Source organism: Mobula hypostoma, chromosome 13 (assembly GCF_963921235.1).
Source record: "Mobula hypostoma chromosome 13, sMobHyp1.1, whole genome shotgun sequence".
Taxonomy (NCBI): Eukaryota; Metazoa; Chordata; class Chondrichthyes; order Myliobatiformes; family Myliobatidae; genus Mobula; species Mobula hypostoma.
The window spans coordinates 93,388,649-93,410,085 of NC_086109.1; the positions used below are offsets into that span (position 1 = coordinate 93,388,649).

The 21,437-nt window shown below is 46.7% G+C and overlaps 1 protein-coding gene across 5 annotated transcripts in view; it reads right to left on the bottom strand.

Moving 5' to 3' along the window:
* Positions 1–333: 333 nt before the first annotated feature.
* LOC134355786 (uveal autoantigen with coiled-coil domains and ankyrin repeats-like) overlaps positions 334–21,437 on the bottom strand; it is a 195,030-nt gene continuing 173,926 nt past the window's right edge. For 4 of the 5 annotated variants that reach the window (XM_063066198.1, XM_063066197.1, XM_063066194.1 and 1 more), the window contains 5 exons: positions 20,906–20,952; positions 15,396–18,110; positions 11,963–12,112; positions 6,716–6,781; positions 334–2,244 (listed from right to left, as the gene is read on the bottom strand). In XM_063066198.1, coding sequence (XP_062922268.1) covers positions 2,173–2,244; positions 6,716–6,781; positions 11,963–12,112; positions 15,396–18,110; positions 20,906–20,952 — 3,050 coding nt within the window. In that variant the 3' untranslated portion in view covers positions 334–2,172. The remainder of the gene's footprint in view (positions 2,245–6,715; positions 6,782–11,962; positions 12,113–15,395; positions 18,111–20,905; positions 20,953–21,437) is intronic. The other variant, XM_063066195.1, reaches the window with a different exon arrangement.

Sequence of the window (21,437 nt, forward strand, 5' to 3'; positions counted from 1 at the left end):
AGCACAGCCCTAAACATCGCAGTTTAGCAACGCTGACCAGTTTGCACTAAAACAGATCTTGTGTTTGATTTGCTCCGATTGTGTTTTCTTGTAAAAACTGTCTACAGTTCATGTTTTATTTGTGAATTGTGCTCTGTGCCTGTGATGATGCTGCAAGTAAGCTTTTTATTGCACCCGTGTATAAACGTACTTGTGCAGATGACAGTGAACTTGGCTTTGACTTTGGGTGACTGGAGACCATGCCCTTCCACCCTGAAGTTACCGGAAATCCACCCAATCAGTGGGTAGCGGATGGAGTTGTAACTAACATCGAAAGAAAGGATTCAGTCATGAACAGCAAGATCTATAATTAGATGTACAATCTTCATTCTGTAACATTCAATCCAGTCACATTACAAATAGGTAACTATTTGATGTGCTCGAGGAATAAAGTGATGAATACTGACAAAATTAAACACAGGTTCACGTATCCAGTATAACTCAGTAACAAAAATTGCAGGACCAGTCCAGCTGAGAAATAGCACAGTACCTCGGTTCGGTAAAGAATCGAATCAAAAGGACAGTTCCGACTGCACTAAGCACTAACAGTGTACAGCAGAAGCCGAACGCAAACCTACAAACTTGCTGCGAAAAGTTAGCACTTTGATTAACAGTTAAATTAGAACTCGGACTTGGCCAGCCAAGTAACTCGATAAAGGAAACATTACACCACCCTTGCCTTCAATGTGGAATTAAGGGTCAGCACAGAAACTTAGAGAATTTGTGGCATTGCTGTAGATAGATATATATATATATATACTTGCTTTGAAATAATATCGATTTTAACTGGGTTAAGCTCTCTGCACATTAGAGCTAGTTGATAGTTGTTTCATAGTGATGGTTGTTTCAGGGACTGTTTAAGAGATCAGATTATTGTCTCATTGTATACAGATAGTTATTGCACCCTGTACATCAAAGCTTCAACACTAAAGACAGGGAAACTACAATTCAGTGGTGGAAGTGAACTATAATTCTTCAGCAATTAAATTAATTTGTGGGTAGAAAATCTGAAGACAGCCTGTATTTCAGATGATAGTAATGACCTTGCCGTACCCATCACAGGTTGGGGGACACACGCACTGAGTGTGACCTAAGGGACCCTCTTTTCTTGCTCCGTTGTCACAAGGGACGAACACAACAAGAATTGTTAAGCCACCCGAGACTCAAATCGCGCAGGAAAAGGAAGGAAACTGTACGTGATCAGAGTTTGATTTTAAAAAAGTATACAACTACAAATACCGCTGATAGTAATCATTTGATCGTGATGACATGTTAACAGTTCGATATCCCACCCATCTTCAGAAGATCTGATTATGGCCATTCTCTTCATACTTCCTTTCGTTCCTCAAAAACAGTCTCTACATTTGAGAAAATAAACAGCCAGTTTGTAAAGAAAATCAAAAAAAAATCCAGAGGGCCAATTAGCAAAAAGAAACAAGTTGGAACTGTGTGCCAAGATGTCAAAGGTTGGTGGAAACAGCCGCTGGTTTGTAAAATGCAAAATGCATCTTTTTACAACGTGTTTGCGGCTCACGTCGGACATCAAAGCAAACTAAACATTTGCTTTAAGTTTGTTATGTCTGTAAATCTTCCTGGACTCAAAGCTCACCGCATCCCAGGAGGCCCATGAAGGGGACGGCATCTAATAGAACATTTGCCCATCGGATGTTGGGCTCTGCAGCAGGCTTTCACACTTCCAGTTCTGTAAATGTCACAGAACAACGCAACCCAAGTCCAACACATTACTAAACCCCTGGGGCCAAGGCGCAAGTTAAAACAGACTTCTGTGGCTACAGATTTCCCAAGGGGGTCAGGCAGGGCTAAAGATTGGCATGAAACCTAATCAAATGACAATGGCGTCAAAGATGAAAATGTAACTTCAATCTATAGCATTTATTTGCTCGTTCCAATAATACGAACTGAATTGTACTCTTAATAAAGCAATATATCTGAAATGACGAATGTGGGAGGGTGCAAATTGGAATACCCCCCAGTTTTTACCCCCCAATATTAAGGGGCTTATTTTAAAAAGGTGAACAACTTGAGCCACCGGATATACTGTCCAGCAACTTCCAGTAGACTTGCGGCAGCCTTTAACACAGCCAGGGTAAATAGTCAGGCTCCAGCCTTCTGCTAGCAGACAAACTCCTGCCTCATCCGAATGATCTGCAATAAAGCAGCTTGGACATCTTCATCCATGTGACCCTGACAAGAGAAGGGAGAAAAAAAGCTGCTGAACAGACTTTCCTTCGACACACGTTATTTTAAGGTTAAAATGAAGGGAGGGATTAGGTGTCAGAGTGAGTGTACAAGCAAATATTCAAAGTTACTTAAGTACATATGCAGTATACAACCCTGTGGCTCTTCTTCCCAGAGACAGCCACGAAACAAAGAAAACCATCAACCTCAAATCCCCAAAGCACAAAAAAAATTGCGCAAACAGCAAAAAAAAAGTGGGAAAAAAATGAATATATAAAACACCAACCCACAACGCAGGCACATTCAGTTCAGTTCAATCTAGCGCTCTGCCGTTTATTATCTGTAGGCCACCTGATAACATCCCAGAGGGTGAAACAACAGAGGTTTGGCCCAATACAACAGCATCGGCTCTTTGTCAGGGCTGTTGAATCAGTCCCATTCCTCCACGCCTTCCCCAGAGACCTGAACTTTTCTTCCCGTCGAAGTTTCTCCAATTCCCTTTTGAAAGGCGTCATTGAATCTTCTCTGCCTCCCCCCAAAAATTCGCACCTCCTTTACAAACAACACTTCCTCTTCTGGTGACTGACCCCGCTCATCAAAACCACCCCTACTCTTAGCTGTTAAATATTCACTCCGCCACCTCTATTCCCAGCATCTGCTTCTCCCATCTGTCCACAAACAGGGTGCATGGTATCTCAGTAGTCAGCAGAATGCTTTACACTGCCAGCTGGAAGACCGGGGTTCGATTACCGCTGCAGTCTGAAAGGAGTTTGTACGTTCTCCCCGTGACCACGTGGGTTTCCTCCGGGTGCTCTGGTTTCCTCCCACGGTCCGAATTAGGGTTAGGGTTAGTGAGTTGTGAATTACTGTGAAACTTGCGGGCTGCCCAGCACAATCCCCACTGATTTAACTTGTCACAAACAGCGCACTTTGCTTTATATTTCAAAATGTGCACGTGACAGAAAAAGGTAATCTAACCTAAGATCCCACGTCAATGCAGTGCAGCGCTGGTCTCCTTACTACGGGAAAGATATCAATAAGATTGTAAGAGGACTGAGAACATTTACAAGGATGTTCCCGGGACTTGAGAATCTGAGTTTTAGAGGAAGGTTGAATAGGTCTCTGGAGTGTAGGAGAATGAGGGGAGATTTGATAGGGGTGTATAAAGTTATGAGAGATGTAAATGCAAGCAGGCTTTTTCCATTGAGTTCAAAGTACATTTATTATCAAGGTATTTATACGTTATCTGACCTTGAGATTTGTCTCCTAACAGGCAGCCATGATAGAAAGAAACCAAAGACCGTCTAACGGGCAGAGAATAAAAGCCATTTCGTGCCCATAAAAATAAACCCATAAGAAAATCAAAGAATAAAATAGCCCATAAAAAGTCCACTGGACACCCAATGCGCAATTAAAGGAAACCTCATGCAAACAGTAACCGCAAGCAAATAGTGTTTCTGAACTGAAGTCCGCGGGAGTCCCATAGTTCAGTGCAGAGCCGAGTAAACACCGTGGAGCAGCGATCTGAACCACCCCACCTCAGCTCAGCCCTGACACCCTGACCTCTTCAATCTGGTCCAGCACTTAACTCTCAGGCCCTGACATCCTGGCCTTTTCAATCTGGTTCAGCACTGAACTCTCCGCCCAAACACTGGGTCCTGCTGCTTCAAGATGTAATCTGAACCAGCCCCCCACCTCACCTTGACCTGACACCCTGACCTTTTCAATCTGGCCCAGCACTTAACTCTCTGTCCAAAAATTGGGTTCTGCTGATTCAAGATGCAATCTGAACCACCCCACCTCAGCTCGGCCCCGACACCCTGACCTTTTCAATCTGGTTCAGCACTGAACACTCCGTCCAAACACTGGGTCCTGCTGCTTCAAGATGCGATCTGAACTGGCCCCCACCTCGCCTCAGGCCCTGACACCCTGACCTTTTCAATCTGGTCTGGCACTGAACTCTCCGTCCAAACACTGGGTCCTGCTGCTTCAAGATGCGATCTGAACTGGCCCCCACCTCGCCTCAGGCCCTGACACCCTGACCTTTTCAATCAGGCCCCGCACAGAAATTTCTGTCCAAGCAATGGGTTCTGCTGCTTGGTTACGCCAGACTTCACCGCCTCAATTCGGCCTGTAAATCTCTGCCTGGATTTCGTGTTCAGTAGCATCGACACACTCTGAGGCCCAGACCCCACAGCTTCGATTCCTCCTGTACCTGACCTTTCACTCTCTTCCACACTCTTGGTGACAAGCCTGCCACCTCGCCTTGCCTCGGTTCTGCCACGTCGAATTGTTTCCAAGTCCAAAGGGAAGTTGCAGACTATTACTTGCGATGATCGTTTGCCAGAAAAAGTGTGGTTAACAAAGTACTCAGTTGCTATCCTTGTTTCCTTAGCCACCACCCAAGGGTCACCAGTGCCATCTTAAACTGGAAGATTTGATCTTTGAATATTTAAGAGAAGTTTGGATGAGTACATGGATCGGAGGATTCTAGAGGTCAGCACAGACTAGATGGGCTGAATGGCCTGTATCTGTCCTGTAGTGTTGTATGACTTTATGACTACAGTGGGGACATCCCTGTTAATACAAGAGAACATGGTTTGAAGGTGATTAGAGGAAAGTACAGAGGAGATGTCAAAGAGTTTTTTTTAAACACAGAAAGTGGTGAACGTGTGGAACACCCCGCCTAGCTGGTGGTAGTGACAAATGCACTAGGAACATTTAAGAGTGACTTAGGTAGGCAGATGGATGATGGAGAAATGGAGGCTGTGCAGGAGGGAAGGGTTAGATTGATCTCAGAGCAGGTTAAAAGTTCAGCACAACATTGTGGACTGAAAGGCCTGCACTGTGTTGTAACGTTCTATGTTAGAACAGTCCAACAAAAGATCGGGGGGCTTGGAACCACAGATCAGAACCCGCCGTTCAGGGACAGGAGTTTCAGTTCCCCCCAAAGACAGCGAGGGATTAAATACAATTTCTGCCCCTCACAAAACATTGATAAAATATTTCCATCCAGAGTATAGTCTGTAAATGGACCGAGCTGCCAGAGAAAGTGGTTAACATCACTTTTTAAAAAGTAAGTGGATAAAGGGGGGCGGGGGGAGGTTTAGGTCAGGGGTTCCCAGCCATTCTTATGCCATGAACCCCTACCATTAACTGAGGGGCCTGCAGACCCCAGGTTGGGAACCCCTGGACTAGAGGGATATAGGCCAAGAGTGGGAAAATGGGACCAGATTGGTTGGAAATTTTCATCACCAGTTGAGATGAAAGGCCAGCTTCTGTGCTATAAGACCAGAAGACCAGGAGCAAAATTAATGCATTTGGCCCAGAGTCTGGCCTGACATTCGATGATGGCTGAATCCCCATTCTCCGGCCTTCTCCCTATAACCTTTCACACTCTTACTAATCAGGAACCTATCAATCTCCACTTTAAATACACCCAATAACATGGCCTCCACAGCTGTCTCTGGAAATGAATTGCACAGATTCAACATTCACTAGATAAAGAAATCCCTCCTCATCTCTATTCTAAAGGGACATCCTTCTACTCTGAGGCTGTGTCCTCTGGTCCTGGACTCACCCCCTACTATTAACATCCTCTCCATGTCCTAACAGGCCTAGCTATACTGGACCTTTCAGCAGGTTTCAATGAGATACCCCACCCCCTTCATTCTTCCAAACACCTGTGAGTACAGGCCCCGAGACACACATATCTGCCTTTTCATATAACAGCACAGAAACAGGTGATCTCGACCCTTCTAGTCCGTGCCGAACTCTTACTCGCACCTAGTCCCACCGACCTGCACTCAGCCCATAACCCTCCATTCCTTTCCTGTCCATATATCTATCCAATTTAACTTTAAATGACAACATCGAACCTGTCTCAACCACTTCTGCTGAAAGCTCGTTCCACACAGCTACCACTCTCTGAGTAAAGAAGTTCCCCCTCATGCTACCCCTAAACTTTTGCCCTTTAACTCTCAACATGTCCTCTTGTTTGAATCTCCCCCACTCTCAATGGAAAAAGCCTTTCCACGTCAACTCTATCTCTCCCCCCTCATAATTTTAATGATGATCCCCCTCATTCCTGGGATTATTCTTGTAAACCTCCTCTGGACTCTCTCCAATGTCAGCACATCCTTTCATAGATATGGGGCCCAAAACTGCTGACAATACTCGAAATGTGGTCTGATCGATGCCTTATGAAACCTCCACATTATATCTCTTTTAAATATAAACTTCCGCTTTAAATATACTGGCAGTGAATCGTGACAATGAACTCTACAGATTTACCACCCTCCAACTAAAGAAATTCCTCGACTCTGTTCTGAAGGGACGTCCTTGTGTTCCGAGCCTAGCCTTCCCCGCTATAGGAAGCATCCTCTGTACGAGTCTCCGACTGCAGCATTGATGTATTTCTATTACGTCAGTTGCTAACGGGGCTTGTGCAACGTTTGTGTCCGCAGCGCCCCCCTACCTGTGCAGCATTGAGGAGGTGTGTCCGGTAGATGGCAATAACCTCGCGGTGTTGCCGATCAGCATCCTGCGGAGAATCGGAAAAGACGCGGATTAAAAACTGGGCAAAACATCAAAAACAAGCCGTTAGAACAGGAGAGGGGAGCTTTGCACACCTCAGTCTCCTCAGAAAGTGGAGACAATGCTATGCCAGTTTGACAAGAATTGAGGGCCCAGGTTAGATCAATCATCACGTGCACACCAAGGAACCTTGCGCTCTTCACACTCTCCACGGCAGAGCCGTAGACGTGCAATGGGGATATTTCAATGCAGATATGACAAATAAAGCTCATCTTTATCTATTATATACAGAGAGTGAAATGGCTAACAATACAGGTCAATGTTCCTTCATCAGAATCAGGGAAGTAAGAAACGAGGTTGCAGACGGAAGAGAAAGTTTGTGACGGGTGGAGATCCAGGTTGTCCGGATGACCCTGGTTTCCACCTGTCACAGATATGCTGTTTTTCCCACCCCTATAACTCTCAGCAACAACATCGTTTCCTTAATTTACCAGTTCTGATGAGAGGCCAATTAACCCAAATTCTGTGTCTCTCCACACACTACTTGATCTGCTGAATTATTTCCAGCAATACTTTCGCTTCAGGATTCTAGAAGGTGCAGTTTTTTTTTCCTCTCTGCTTTCCGATTTGATTCAGGTTTATCCGAGCTGGTGGAGGATAAAACACCACCATGGACAGCTTCAAGCTCGGCTGCGAAAGGAGGGTTAGGCCTGGGGCTAGCAATTCCATCCCATAATAACCCAGAGCTACAGAAATGGCAACGAAAGTCCCAAAGACCTCATCCCTGGGAGAGGAAGGACCAGGATTATGGGTGACACCTGGGGCAACTTGAGAGACTGGCCCAGGACAGAGGACGCTGGCGAGCAGCTGATGGCGGCCTAGGCCCCAGCAGGGTTGATCAAGCTGAGTAAGTGGTGCAGGTTAAGTCAGGAAAGAATTCATCATTAGGACACCCTAAATCTGTCAGATCATGAAAGGCTACACTTAACAGGCACATTTAATGATCTAAGCACCTACAATACCTTCAGGAAAGATATCAAAAAGACTGAAATAATAGAAAGAAAATTTGCAAGGATGTTGCCAGAATGTGAAGTGGCACCTCCTGTACCTAAGAAAGAGGCCGCAGAGTGTATGTTTGTTGTCTTCAGCTGCTGTAGCACGTTTACTTCAAGGTTTGACGTGTTGAGCATTCAGAGATGCTCTTCTGCACACCACTGTTGTGACGTGCGATTATTTGAATTACTGTCACCTCCCTGTCAGCTTGAACCAGTCTGGCCATTCTCCTCTGACCTCTCTCATTCACAAGGCATTCCACCCCCCCCCCACAGAACTGCTGCTCACTGGATGTTTCTGCTTTTTGCACCTTCCCCTGTAAACTCTAGACGCTGTTGTGTGTGAAAATCCCTGGATCAGCAGTTTCTGAGATACTCAAACCACCCCATCTGGCACCAACAAACATTCCACGGTCAAAGTCACTTAGATCACATTTCTTCCCTACTCTGATTTTTGGTCTGAACAACAAATGAACCTCTTGACCATGTCTGGATGCTTTTCTGCATGGAGTTGTTGCCATGATTGGCTGCTTAGAGATTTGTATTAATGAGCAGACGTACAGATGGCCACTGAGTGCAGATCACATTTTATCCACAACATATTCTGAACTAGTACAGAGGACACGTGAAAGAAAACCAATATGTAATATTCAACATGATAATTCAATATTCCTTTGGCATACAGCAAGGTGAGTAACACAGAATATGAAGATTAATTGTTCCTTACTCCCTGCTCTGGAAATTCACACATACTGCTCAACTTTTTTAATACTTGAAAATTTACTGCTATGAATCATGAAAATTAAAGTTTAATATTTTTATTGTATCCTTACATCTTAAATAACCAGAATGAACCAAAGACAGGTTATCACTAATTTAACCTTGCGTTAGCATATAAGGTGAACAAATTAGCTCAACTTTTTAGATCACAGAAAACTGCAGCACAGAAACAGGCCATTTTGCCCATCTAGTCCTTGCCAATCCATTTAAACTATGAGTCCCATTAACCCAGCGGTTCCCAACCACCGGGCCGTGGACCGGTACCGGGCCGCAAAGCATGTGCTACTGGGCCGCGAGGAAACGATATGAGTCAGCTGCACCTTTCCTCATTCCCTGTCACGCACTGTTGAACTTGAACATAGGGTTGCCAACTGTCCCGTATTTGCCGGGATATCCTGTATATTGGGGCTAAATTGGTTTGTCCCATACGGGACCGCCCTTGTCCCGTATTTCCCCTGGTAAGGTAGAGCGTTCCTGTGAAACTTTTTGTGCCGAAATGGCGTGAAGCGAAGAAGCAATTACCATTAATTTATATGGGAAAAATTTGTGAGCGTTCCCAGACCCAAAAAATAACCTAACAAATCATACAAAATAACACATAAAACCAAAAATAAATAACACTAACATATAGTAAAAGCAGGAATGATATGATAAATACACAGCCTAGATAATGTATGTACAGTATAGTCAGGAAGATGAAGGAAAAACCAATTTGCAGGGGAAAAAAATCAGCACGTACGCGCATGCGTACACAGGAGCCCGCACAAGGCTTCACGGTCATGGTAGTCTTTCCTGGGGTAAAGTGTCCCGGGATTTGGCTGCTACTTGTGTCCCTTATTTGGCAGTGAGAAAGTTGGCAAGCCTAACTGTAAAAGACATGTTGAGGTGAGTTTAACCCTACTTGAACACCTCCCCCCACCACTCCTGGTCGGCCAGTCCGCAAGAATATTGTCAATTTTAATCCAGTCCACGGTGCAAAGAAGGTTGGGGACCCCTACATTAACCCACACCTAGATCATACCCCTAGCATCCCTGTACCTATCCAAACTTCTCTTAAACATTGAAATCGAGCTCGCAGGTACCACTTATGCAGGGAGCTTGTCCCACTCTGTCAAAACTCTGAGTGAAGAAGTTTCCCCCAGAGTTCCCCTTAAACATTTCACCTTTCACCCTTAAACAATGACCTCTAGCTGTAACCAAGCCAATTTCAATGGAAAAAGCCTGCTTGTATTTACCCTGTAACCCTCATAATTTTGTACATCTCTATCAAAGCTCTCCTCAGTCTTCGAGATTCCAAGGAATAAAGTTCTAACCTATTCAATCTTTCCTTATAACTCAGGTCCTCCAGTCCCAGCAACATCCTTGTAAATTTTCTCTGCACTCTTTCCACTTTAATCTTTTTACTCAATTAAGGAAAGAGACATCTCACAACATTAATAACACTCAAAACTGCCCAAAATATCACAGGCACCAGCCTACCTGCTATTATATAAAAAAGATGGCAGAAAAAGGCTAGTTGTATTGTGAGGGATCCCACCCACCCTGCTCAGTGACTGCTGTCCCTCTCTCGAGGGAGGGGGCGACATGGGCTGCACCAGCACCACCAGACTCAAAAAGCTACCTTTCTCAAGCAGTAAGACTGATCAACACCTCCCCCCAGTAACCCATCCACCCCTCCACACCCCCAACACCACTACTTCGTCCTTTCCTCTCAGAGTCACCTTAAGTACAATCACTCCTGCGCCTAACGTCACTTTATGCCTAAATATATAATCCATCAATGTATGGTACATTTAATCTGTGTTATAAGCTATCTTACGTATTAATATTTATTAAAGTTTATTATTATTATTGTACTCTTTATGTTATTGAGGGTGGCGGGTGGAGACGCATCTCTACCAAAGGAGGTGTAAGGTGCTCCTTCCCTCCACTAGACCGCAGGTCACCCTCGGACAAGCTGTGGCACCTGCTTAGTCTCCCCCCACCCCCCACCTCCCACCTCCAGCGATCAGGGTCAGGCAAAGTCATGGGAGCAGGTGCTGGGCGGTCATACGAGCAGCCGGTGCAGATCACCAGTCCTGGTTGTGAGACCACTGATGCCAGGAAGACAATCTCTGAAGAGTATTGATAACGGCTGGGTCACCCGTCTTGTAAAGACACTGCCCAGAAGAAGGCAATGGCAAACCATTTCTGTAGAAAAAATTGCCAAGAATAATCACGGTCGTGGAAAGACCATGATCACCCATGTCATATGACTCGGTACATAATGATCATGGTGACATTATGGTATTGTTGTGATGCATCAGATCTGGAGTAACAATTATTTCATTCTCCTTTACACCTGTGTACTGGAAATGACATTAGAGTCACAGGGAAGTACAGCACAGAATCAGGCCCTTCGGCCCATCTAGTCCATGCCAAAAACATTTAAACTGACTACTCCCATTCACCTGCACCAGGACCATCCACGTACCTAAACTTCTCTTAACATTGAAATTGAGCTCGCATGCACCACTTGCACTGGCAGCTCGCTCCACACACTCAACACCTCTCTGAGTGAAGTTTCCCCTCATTTCCCCCTTAAACCTTTCACCCTTTACTCTTAACCCAAGACTTCCAGTTGTAGTCTCACCCAACCTCAGAGGAAAAAGTCTGCTTGCGTTTATCCCATCTATACCCCTCAAAATTTCCTTTCAGTCTGCGGACCTGGCCATCACCTCATCTCCATCAGCAATAAAGAAAACATTATTTCCAACCTGGGCTGAAACCTGGGCTGCCATAGTCCCAAGCCTGACTGCAAAAGGAGGAGGATTGGGCAAGGGGCTCGTAACCCCATCCTGTAAAATCCCAGAGCTACAGAGACGGCAACAGAAACTCCAAAGACCTCATCCCTGGGAGAGGAAGGATCTTTGAAGATGGGCTACACCTGGGAACAACCTGAAAGACTGGCCCACAAAAGAGTAGGGATGATGGGCTTTAGTAAATAGTTGTTTGAAGATGGGGCCGTACGGTAGTGTAGTGGTTAGCACAACGCTTTACAGTACCAGCGACTTGGGTTCAATTCCCATCTCTGTTTGTTCGCTCTCCCCATGATCTAGTGGATTTCCTCTGGTGCTCCAGTTTCCTCCCACAGTCCAAAAGTGTAACGGTTGGTAGGAGAATTGGTCATTGTGAATTGTTCTGTGATTAGGCTAGGATTAAACTGGGCAGCTTGGCTGCAAGGGCCAATTCTGCGCTGTATCTCAGTAATTATACAACACTGAAGAGAACGCAGTGAAGTCACAACACGGTGCCTCGAGGCTCCCTGCACATTTAAAGTGTAGGTGCATCATGTATATTCGACATGGTCAACTTACAGCCAGCCGCTGCTCCAGGGTTTTGACTTGGTTCTGGAGTGCCTCCACCTGCTGGCTTGGTCTCTTGGTGTTACCGGCAGAGTAGGAAAGCTGCGAGAGACCGTTCAGCGCCTGTTTCAGCCTCTCCACGTCATTCAACAGCTCCGTTATCTGTCCGGGGAAGAAGCACAATTTACGTCAATCACACACCACTGAGAGACAGGACACGATACAGTATAACTGTACACGAGGCTCTCTGAAATGAACTGGGTCAGAAAAACCAGTGCAGAAATAAGTTTATTCTTTAATTGTAGTAGATTGTTACAGAACCAGAAAATACATCCCAACTCAGAGCGAAGTTTAATTGACATGGATTGTGGATTTGGACTCGAATTCAGTTTTTATGACGTGTTCTATTTCTCATTCTAATTCTGGTCACTCTTTTTTTGTTACTATTATTGGGCGATCTTTGAATCAGGGCGGCCTGCAAATAACGAACACTGAGCTGAACTGTTTTGAAATATGCCAGCCTGTTTTCTCTCGCTTATTTCGTTACCGTTAGCGCGATTTTTTTGTGCATGGGGCGGGGGCTTGATGCTTTTCTTTGAACGAGCTGACTCCATGGTGTTCCTTTGTCTCGTGACTGCCAGTGGGGAAAACAAATTTCAGATTTGTATACTGCACATACACTTTGATAAGAAATGAACTTTGAAGTTTGACTTGACGACCCATGTTGTAGAGAGAGGCTGAGGAGGTTAGAACTTTATTCCCTGGAGAGAGGGAGAACAAGTGGAACTTCGATAGAAATATACCAAAGAATGAGGGGTATTGATAGGGTAAATTCAAGCAGGTTTTTTTCCACTGAAGTTGGGAGGGACAACAACCAGAGGTCATAGGGTAAGTGTGAAAGGTGAAATGTTACTCTGGATCCAATGCAGCATAAAAAAAACACAATGAATATAAATATAATCCTATTAAATACTACTTTTAGTAACTGTTTCAGTGTGGCTGTTTATACATACGATTAGCTTATATCGTTATGTGCCGCGTTGTATGACATGGGTGATCACAAGTCTTTGCATCGATTGTTCTTGGCAAATTTTTCTACAGAAGTGGTTTGCCATTGCCTTCTTCTGGGCAGTGACTTTACAAGATGGGAGACCCCAGACATTATCAATACTCTTCAGAGATGATCTGCCTGGCGTCAGTGGTTGGATAACCAAGACTTGTGATGTGCACCAGCTGCTCATACGACCATCCACCACCTGCTCCCATGGCTTCAAGTGAACCTGATCAGGAGGGGGGGACTTAACAGGTGCTACACCTCGCTCAAGGGTGACCTGCAGGCTAGCGGAGGGAAGGAGTGCCTTACACCTCCTTTGGTAAAGACATATCACCACCCCGCCACCCTAGTTTATATAGATAGCTTGATGTTTGTACATAAAGTGACACTAGGTGCTGGAGTATCTGAACATCAGGTAACTGAAAGGAAGTGACAAAGGGAGCAATTTACTTTGATTTTGTATCACAACTTTGTCATTTCACACCAAGGTGTCACACTGCAAGGGAGGATAGCATTGATGCACTAAAACTTCACTGGTGCAGCACAATCAGGAACTTGGTGGTGTTGGATTAGCAGATGTTTCAGACTATTGAACTTGATTCAGATATTAACACTTCAACACAATTCTTAAGTCACTTTTTAAATTTGTTACTTGATCTTGTGATAAATTTCCCAGGGAATGAGGTAGGATCAAAGGGAATATCAGAAACAGGACTCCAGCAAGTCGAAAGGGAGTGCAGCAAACATTAGCTGGTGAGCCAGACGCCAAGCATCGGAATTTCCAGATGGTCCGTTGAGTTTTACTATAGATTTGATGAGATTTAGGGATTTACAACCCCACACTAAGGTTTCTGAAACAGTCTACTGCAACTAAAGAATAACATTTCTGCAGCAACACACACACAAAATGCTGGAGGAACTCGGCAGGTCAGGCAACATCTATGGAGAGGAATAAACAGTCGATGCTTTGGGCTGTACTCCTTCTGCACAACAGATGGCGCCAGAGCCTGTCTGAGATACCAGAGTGCCAGGTTATGGACTGTACTTTTTGATGGACTCTCATCAACGTCTCTTCGGGGGGGGGGGGGGGCTTTAGGGTTCTGATGTTTCTATCGTACATTCTTTTGGTTTTCTTGTTTCGTGGAAATCTGTGAAGAGTAAGAATTTGAGGCCGTATACTGTATACATTCTCTGATATTAAATTGAACCATTTGAACTTTTTCTGACCCAGTTCATTTCACAGAGACTCACGGATAATTAGTACTTTCAAAGCATTTGCAACCACTCCAACATAAGAAATACAGCAGCCAATTTCTCCACACTAAATTACTCAAATGAGAACATGCGAATGGTTCTTCCAGTGGTTCAACACCACCGCTGCATGTCCAGAGTTTGTACTTTCTCCCATTCCCTCATCAATCTCTCATACTTCGCTCACGCAAGCAAATCCCCTGTTTTCTCCACTCTGGCTAAAGATGTTCCTCCAAACTTCTTATTCAATTTTTATTCACCTTTGACTTTGTCAGAGGCGAGAACAACAAGTGGGAACAAGGGGCAGATGTGGGTTTGGTTGCAACGTTTAAGCGAAGTTTAGATAAGTACATGGATGAGAGGGGTATGGAGGGCTATGGTCCAGGTGCAGGACAATGGGACGAGGCAGAATCGTTTGGTACAGACTAGATGGGCTGAAAGGCCCATTTCTGAGCTGCAGACAGACTAGATGGGTTGAAGGGCCTGAGATATACAATGCAGGAAGATGAGAGGTGACTTGATAGATGTGTACAAGCTGACAGGAGGCTATAAATAGCCAGTTTTTCCCCAGGATGGAAATGGGTGATACAAGTTCCTCCCCATGCGTTGCTTGGCACATCAGGTGGCAACCTTGCTGTTTCTTTAGCGTCTATCTGTTCTTTATGAGGCCGAGTTGCTAGCTTGATGCTCAACCCAGCACGGATGGAAAGTGTGCATGGAGCCAGCCAGATTCGAACCCATGCCCTCTTGTTCCAAAGTCTGGGTGCGTACACCCCTACACCACCACACCACCAGCACAGACAATACAAAGGGGCATAATTAAGGTATTTGGAGGAAAGTATAGAGGGGGACGTCAGAGGTAAATTCTTTACAAAAATTGGTGGGTGTGTGGAATACCCTGCCAGGTGTAATGATAGAAGAAGATACATTAGGGGTATTTAAGAAACTCTTAGATAGGCACCTGGATGAAAGAAAATAGAAGGTTATATGGGAGGGAAAGGTTAAATTGATCTTAGAGTGGGTTAAAAGGTCAGCATAACATTGTGGGCTGAAGGGCCTCTATTGTGCTGTACTGTTCTATGTTCTAACTTAGCACCCACAATGCCCAGATGTCAATACAGATCCCTCCTTTCACATTACCCGGTTGTCCTTGGCCTCAATTTGTTTGGCAGACTCCTGAATACTTTTCTGCAGATCACAGATGGTTGCCATGGATTCATCGTACTTGTTCTTCAGCTCCTTAACTTCCTGCTCGAAGCTGAAAGTTCTGGACTGAAAGGTCTCCTTCTCATCTTTAGCCGACAACTCCTCCTCTTTGGCGCGCAACACTTCCGTAGACATTTGCTCGTGCCTCTCTTTCAGGCTCGCCAGGTTTTCACTCAGCGAGTTGATCTGAGCCTCCAAGGCGGCCTTCACGCTTTCGTGTTCTGACAGATCTGACGCTTGCCTTGCCTTCAGCTCTTCGATTGTTCTGTTCATTGCCTCCGTACCTACTTGTAGCCTGGAAATCTCCAGAACCTTCCCTTTCATTTCTTCCTCTCTCTCGTTCACCTGGCTCTTCAGCCCTGCAATATCTTCTTGCAACTTCTCTTTCAATGCATTATGCTGTTGAAGTGGGAGAGAATTCTTCTTCTGGTCCTCCAGCTCGAGGAGGAGGCTGGCTACTTTCGCTTGCTCCTGCACCCAAGACTCCTTCACTTTTTCCTGTTCCTCCTGTAGCTCTGTAACCCTGTCGCTTAGTGATCTTTTCATGGTCTCAAACTCCTCGACAGGTATGGATTCTGACTCTATCTTCTCTTCCAGCTTATGGATGGTCAACAGCAGCCCGGCATTCTCTGCCTGCAACCTCTCATTTTGCATTTCCGCATCCACAAACCTCCTCTTCACCTCTTCTACCTGCTCAGTCTTTTCTCTCATACCACTGACCAACTTGTCTTCCATTTCTTCGTGCACAGCTTTGGAAATGTAATGGCACTCCAAGCTTTCCTCCAATTGCCTAACCTTTTCCATCAGCTCATCCATTTCTGCCTTGTATCCCTCAGCTTGCTCCTGGACAGCAGAACATTGCTGTGTCTTCTCCAACAACCGATTGTTCAGTTCGGTCACCAAGACGTTAAATTTATTCTGGTTTTCTTCGTAAGTTTCAATGGGAACAAACTGAGACTTGATGAATTCTTGTAGTGCTCGAAATTCGTTCACCTGGCTTTCCTTTTCCTTGTTCAGTTGTGCAACTTTCTCCTGAGCCTTTCTGTAATTCAGCTGCGAATCGTCAACTTTCATCTGCAGTTCCTCCCCCTTCCTATTCAAGGCAGCCTTCATTTCCTCATGCAGTTGAAGACTCACATAGTCCTTCTGAACTTCATCTTGAAGGACTGCCAACTGCTCTTTCAGATCCTGGTTTTCTTTCTCACTCTTTGCCAGCTCACCCTCCACTTCACTGCATCTCTGTTTCACTGCCGACAGCTCCATCGTAGCCTTCTCTGAGGTGGTGTTCAGCTGGGATTTGAGTTCCTCATGCTTTTCCAGTGATACATACTGATTCTTCAATGAGTCTTTCACGGCAGCTAATTCTATCAGTACATTCTCAGTCTGCTGTTGTGCCTGGCCATACTTCTTATTCAGATCTTCCAGCTCCTTCTTCGACGTGCCAATGATAGCATTCAGAGCCGTTATCTCCTCCTCGTACTTCTCTGCAGGAATATACTGTGTCATCATGTGATTAAGATTCTTGCTTAGAGTGTCCCTCTCGACTTTCAGTGTTTCTGCTTCTGTCAAAGTACCCTTGTACCTTTGTGTCACCTCAGACAGTTGCCTGTTCAGATCTTCAATAGTCTGGTTGAGTGAGGATTTCATTGTGTCATGCATTGTCAAGGGTACATAATGTGTTTTCAGCTTGAGGTTCAACTCCTGCAGTTCAGCTTTGACGGTGGCATTCTCCTGCTGAGCAGCTTCATTCTCCTCCTGCAGCCGCTGATGCTTCTGTGTAACGTCAGTAAGAGTACTACTCTGGCTCTCCAACGTTCTTCTCAGCAACTGGTACTGTTCCGCCTTCACACATGCCGCTGTCTGAACTCTCTCTTGCTCCAGGTCCTTCCGCAGTTGAGTGACTTCCAACTGAGCCCTCTCATACTTAGTCTGCACTGACACCACCTTCTTCTCCTTCTCTTCCAAAGTACTGAGGAACGAGTTCCTCATGTTCTCAAACTCCTCGGCCGGCACGCACTGTGACAGCTTGGCCCTGACACTCTTCAATTCACTCTCAACGCCGCCGGCCCTTTGCTCCGCCTCCTGCTTCCTCTGCTCCGCCGTGCTCACGGCCACCTTCAGCTCTTCCACCTCCTCCCTGTACCGCTCCACCTGCGCTACCTCAGCCGATTCTTCAATCTGCAAAGCGCCCAGCCTGATCTGCTGCTGCAGCCTCTCCACGTTGGCCGCAGCCTCCTCATGCTTGGCCTTCACTTCCCTCAGCTGGTTTCGAAGCTCCTCCACCGCCCTACCACTGCCCACCGAGCCCTGCTTGGAAAGGTGGTCCTTCAGGGCGATGACGTGAGCTTGGAGGACTTTCACCTTGCCCTCCGACTCAAACATTCGTTTCTGCACTTCACTCAGCGCGTCCTCCAGCTGCCCGATCTGCTCCTCGGATTCCTGCTTCACACGGTCACGCTCCTCTCTCAGAGCATCACACTGCTTACTCCTGCTCAGCAGCTCCTGCTGAAGACTTTCCTTCTCCCTCTTTGACATCTCAAACTTCCTCCTCATCATCTCCACATCCTTCTTCAAACCCTCGTGTGCACCAGCCACACCCTGATCAGTCGGCAGCTTATCATTTGAACCGAAAACTGATTTGGATGATTGCTGAAATTACAAAATATATATAAATACACACACATTTAGAAAGCCATTAATAAAACATAACAATTAGTATTAAATAACCAGAACTTGACAATTTTATCCTGAACTGATTAGAGAAATAGTGCCATGATCCCAAGTGCACTGGGGTGGGGGGTTTGGGGATTCTGACATCTGTCATTTTGGACAATGCCATCTTGGACAATGTCTCCCATCCACTACATAATGTACTGGTTGGGCACAGGAGTACATTCAGCCAGAGACTCATTCCACCGAGATGCAACACAGAGCGTCATAGGAAGTCATTCCTGCCTGTGGCCATCAAACTTTACAACTCCTCCCTTGGAGGGTCAGACACCCTGAGCCAATAGGCTGGTCCTGGACTTATTTCCTGGCATAATTTACATATTACTATTTAATTATTTATGGTTTATTACTTTTTAATTATTTATGGTGTAACTGTACCAATTATGGCGAAAACCAATTTCTCTCGGGATCAATAAAGTATGACTATGACTATTTACTCTGGTTTTTTGTTTAGCTGGATACACCTGTATGGCTGAATAACGATGAACTTTACAGGGACCATGACAAAACATTGAAATGAGGGGTCAGATGTTGCAATACAGTGATATGATCAGAAGCTGTTAAAAAAATCCACTGAAGCAGCTAAATTGATTACGCAAGTCAGTATTTTAATTAGACTTTCCACAAGAGACTTGCATCCAATTGAATATTGAGACAAAATAGTGTAAACATAAAATAACGAGCATATCACCTTCAATATTGATCTAGCGGGGGTGGCTAATACTGATCAATTCCAAAAGCCTGTAAAATACAGGAGTGGGCAAAGGTCTCATTGTTCAGTGCCGTTGGGTCATCGTCAACTCACGGCAACCCTGTGAATAGTGCAGTTGTCCATAGGGTTTTCGTGGTAAGATGCAGAAGTAGATTGCCAGACCTTTCTTCCAAGCAAGTACTTAGTCTGAGGCATAAATGTATGGCTAGGGTACCCAAGACTTGGTTGGGAAAAGGGGGGGGGAGGGAGAGGGAAAAGGGGGGGGAGGGAGAAGGGGGGAGGGAGAAGGGGGGGAGGGAGAAGGGGGAGGGAGAAGGGGGGGAGGGAGAAGGGGGGAGGGAGAAGGGGGGAGAAGGGGGGAGAGAGAAGGGGGAGAGAGAAGGGGGGAGGGAGAAGGGGGGAGGGAGAAGGGGGGAGGGAGAAGGGGGAGGGAGAAGGGGGAGGGAGAAGGGGGGAGGGAGAAGGGGGGAGGGAGAAGGGGGAGGGAGAAGGGGGAAGGAGAAGGGGGAAGGAGAAGGGGGGAGGGAGAAGGGGGAGGGAGAAGGGGGGAGGGAGAAGGGGGGAGGGAGAAGGGGGGAGGGAGAAGGGGGAGGGAGAAGGGGGAGGGAGAAGGGGGAGGGAGAAGGGGGGAGGGAAAGGGGGGGAGGGAAAGGGGGGAGGGAAAGGGGGGAGGGAAAAGGGGGGGAGGGAAAAGGGGGGAGGGAAAAATGGGGAGGGAAAAGGGGGAGGGAAAAGGGGGGGAGAAGGGGGGAGGGAGAAGGGGGGAGGGAGAAGGGGGGAGGGAGAAGGGGGGGAGGGAGAAGGGGGGAAGGAGAAAGGGGGAGGGAGAAGGGGGGAGGGAGAAGGGGGGAGGGAGAAGGGGGAGGGAGAAGGGGGGAGAGAGAAGGGGGGAGGGAGAAGGGGGGAGAGAGAAGGGGGGAGAGAGAAGGGGGGAGGGAGAAGGGGGGAGGGAGAAGGGGGAGGGAGAAGGGGGAGGGAGAAGGGGGAGGGAGAAGGGGGGAGGGAGAAGGGGGAGGGAGAAGGGGGGGAAGGAGAAAGGGGAGGGAGAAGGGGGGAGGGAGAAGGGGGGAGGGAGAAGGGGGGAGGGAGAAGGGGGGAGAGAGAAGGGGGAGAGAGAAGGGGGGAGGGAGAAGGGGAGGGAGAAGGGGGGAGGGAGAAGAGGGGAGAGAGAAGGGGAGAGAGAAGGGGGGGAGGGAGAAGGGGGGGAGGGAGAAGGGGGGGAGGGAGAAGGGGGGGAGGGAGAAGGGGGGAGGGAGAAGGGGGAGGGAGAAGGGGGAGGGAGAAGGGGGAGGGAGAAGGGGGAGGGAGAAGGGGGGGAGGGAGAAGGGGGGAGGGAGAAGGGGGGAGGGAGAAGGGGGGAGGGAGAAGGGGGGGAGGGAGAAGGGGGGAGGGAGAAGGGGGAGGGAGAAGGGGGGGAGGGAGAAGGGGGAGGGAGAAGGGGGGGAGGGAGAAGGGGGGAGGGAGAAGGGGGGAGGGAGGGAGCAGGTAGCACCAGAGAGACTTTCTGTAATGATCAATAAATGAATTGTTCGGAATAAAATTACCTTGCCTGGTGTCTGAAGGCGGAGTGTGTCTGCACCCAAGCTACCCCCTCGCCCCATCATGGCACTCCTTCTCTGCCACCTGTGCCACACCCCTCCCACTGCGCGCCATCCTCGCCAGTCCCAACATCCTTTGCTCCCAGCAGATTCACAAATATGTAAAATAAATTGTGAAGAATGGGGGTCCCGAATGTTGGATGCTGCCTTGTTGAGGCATCGCGTTTTGAAGGGGTCCTCGACAGTGCAATGGTGTTCATGATGAACCTGGCTGGGCGACAACCCTCTGCATCTGTTTCCGGTCCTGTGCATTGGAGCCCCCACACCAGACAGTTAGAATGCTCTCCACAGTACCTCTGTAGATATTCGCTAGACATACCAAACCTGGTCTATTAACTCTCTGCTAAGAAAGTCGGGCTTTGCTTGTCCACTTACTGGTCAGACAGGATAAAGGAAACACTTACTTGCAACTCAACACTCGAGAGGTTAACTTCCTTTGGAGCCAGTTCTTCTTTCACATATTTCAGAAGAGATAAAAACAGAAAACAATTACTTACTTCAAAGACTGCACAATTTTCAATTACATTTGGTAGCTTCACAAACTGCCCGTCCAGTAACCATGTTTGCAATATTATTTTCCAGGCAGCTCCAAAAGGAATGAAATGGAGGGCTACGAGAGGGAAGGGTTCAGATTGATCTTAGAGTAGGTTAAAAGGTTAGCACAACATTGTGGGCAGAAGGGCCTGTGCTCTGCCGTACTGTTCCATGTTCGAAAACATTTCATTCCTTAACCCACCCCAAAGGCGACAAAAAATGTAAACACTGCCAACTGAAACCACCACATGCTTGTTAAAAGATTTTCGATACAGAAACCCTGGAACATCTGAATGTTCTTTCTGACTAAGGTCAGGTCCAAAGGAGGAAGATGATATTATTTCAGCTTGCTTCTAATTGCACATCGTGGCTCTACTGGGACAGCAAAGTCTAAGACATCAA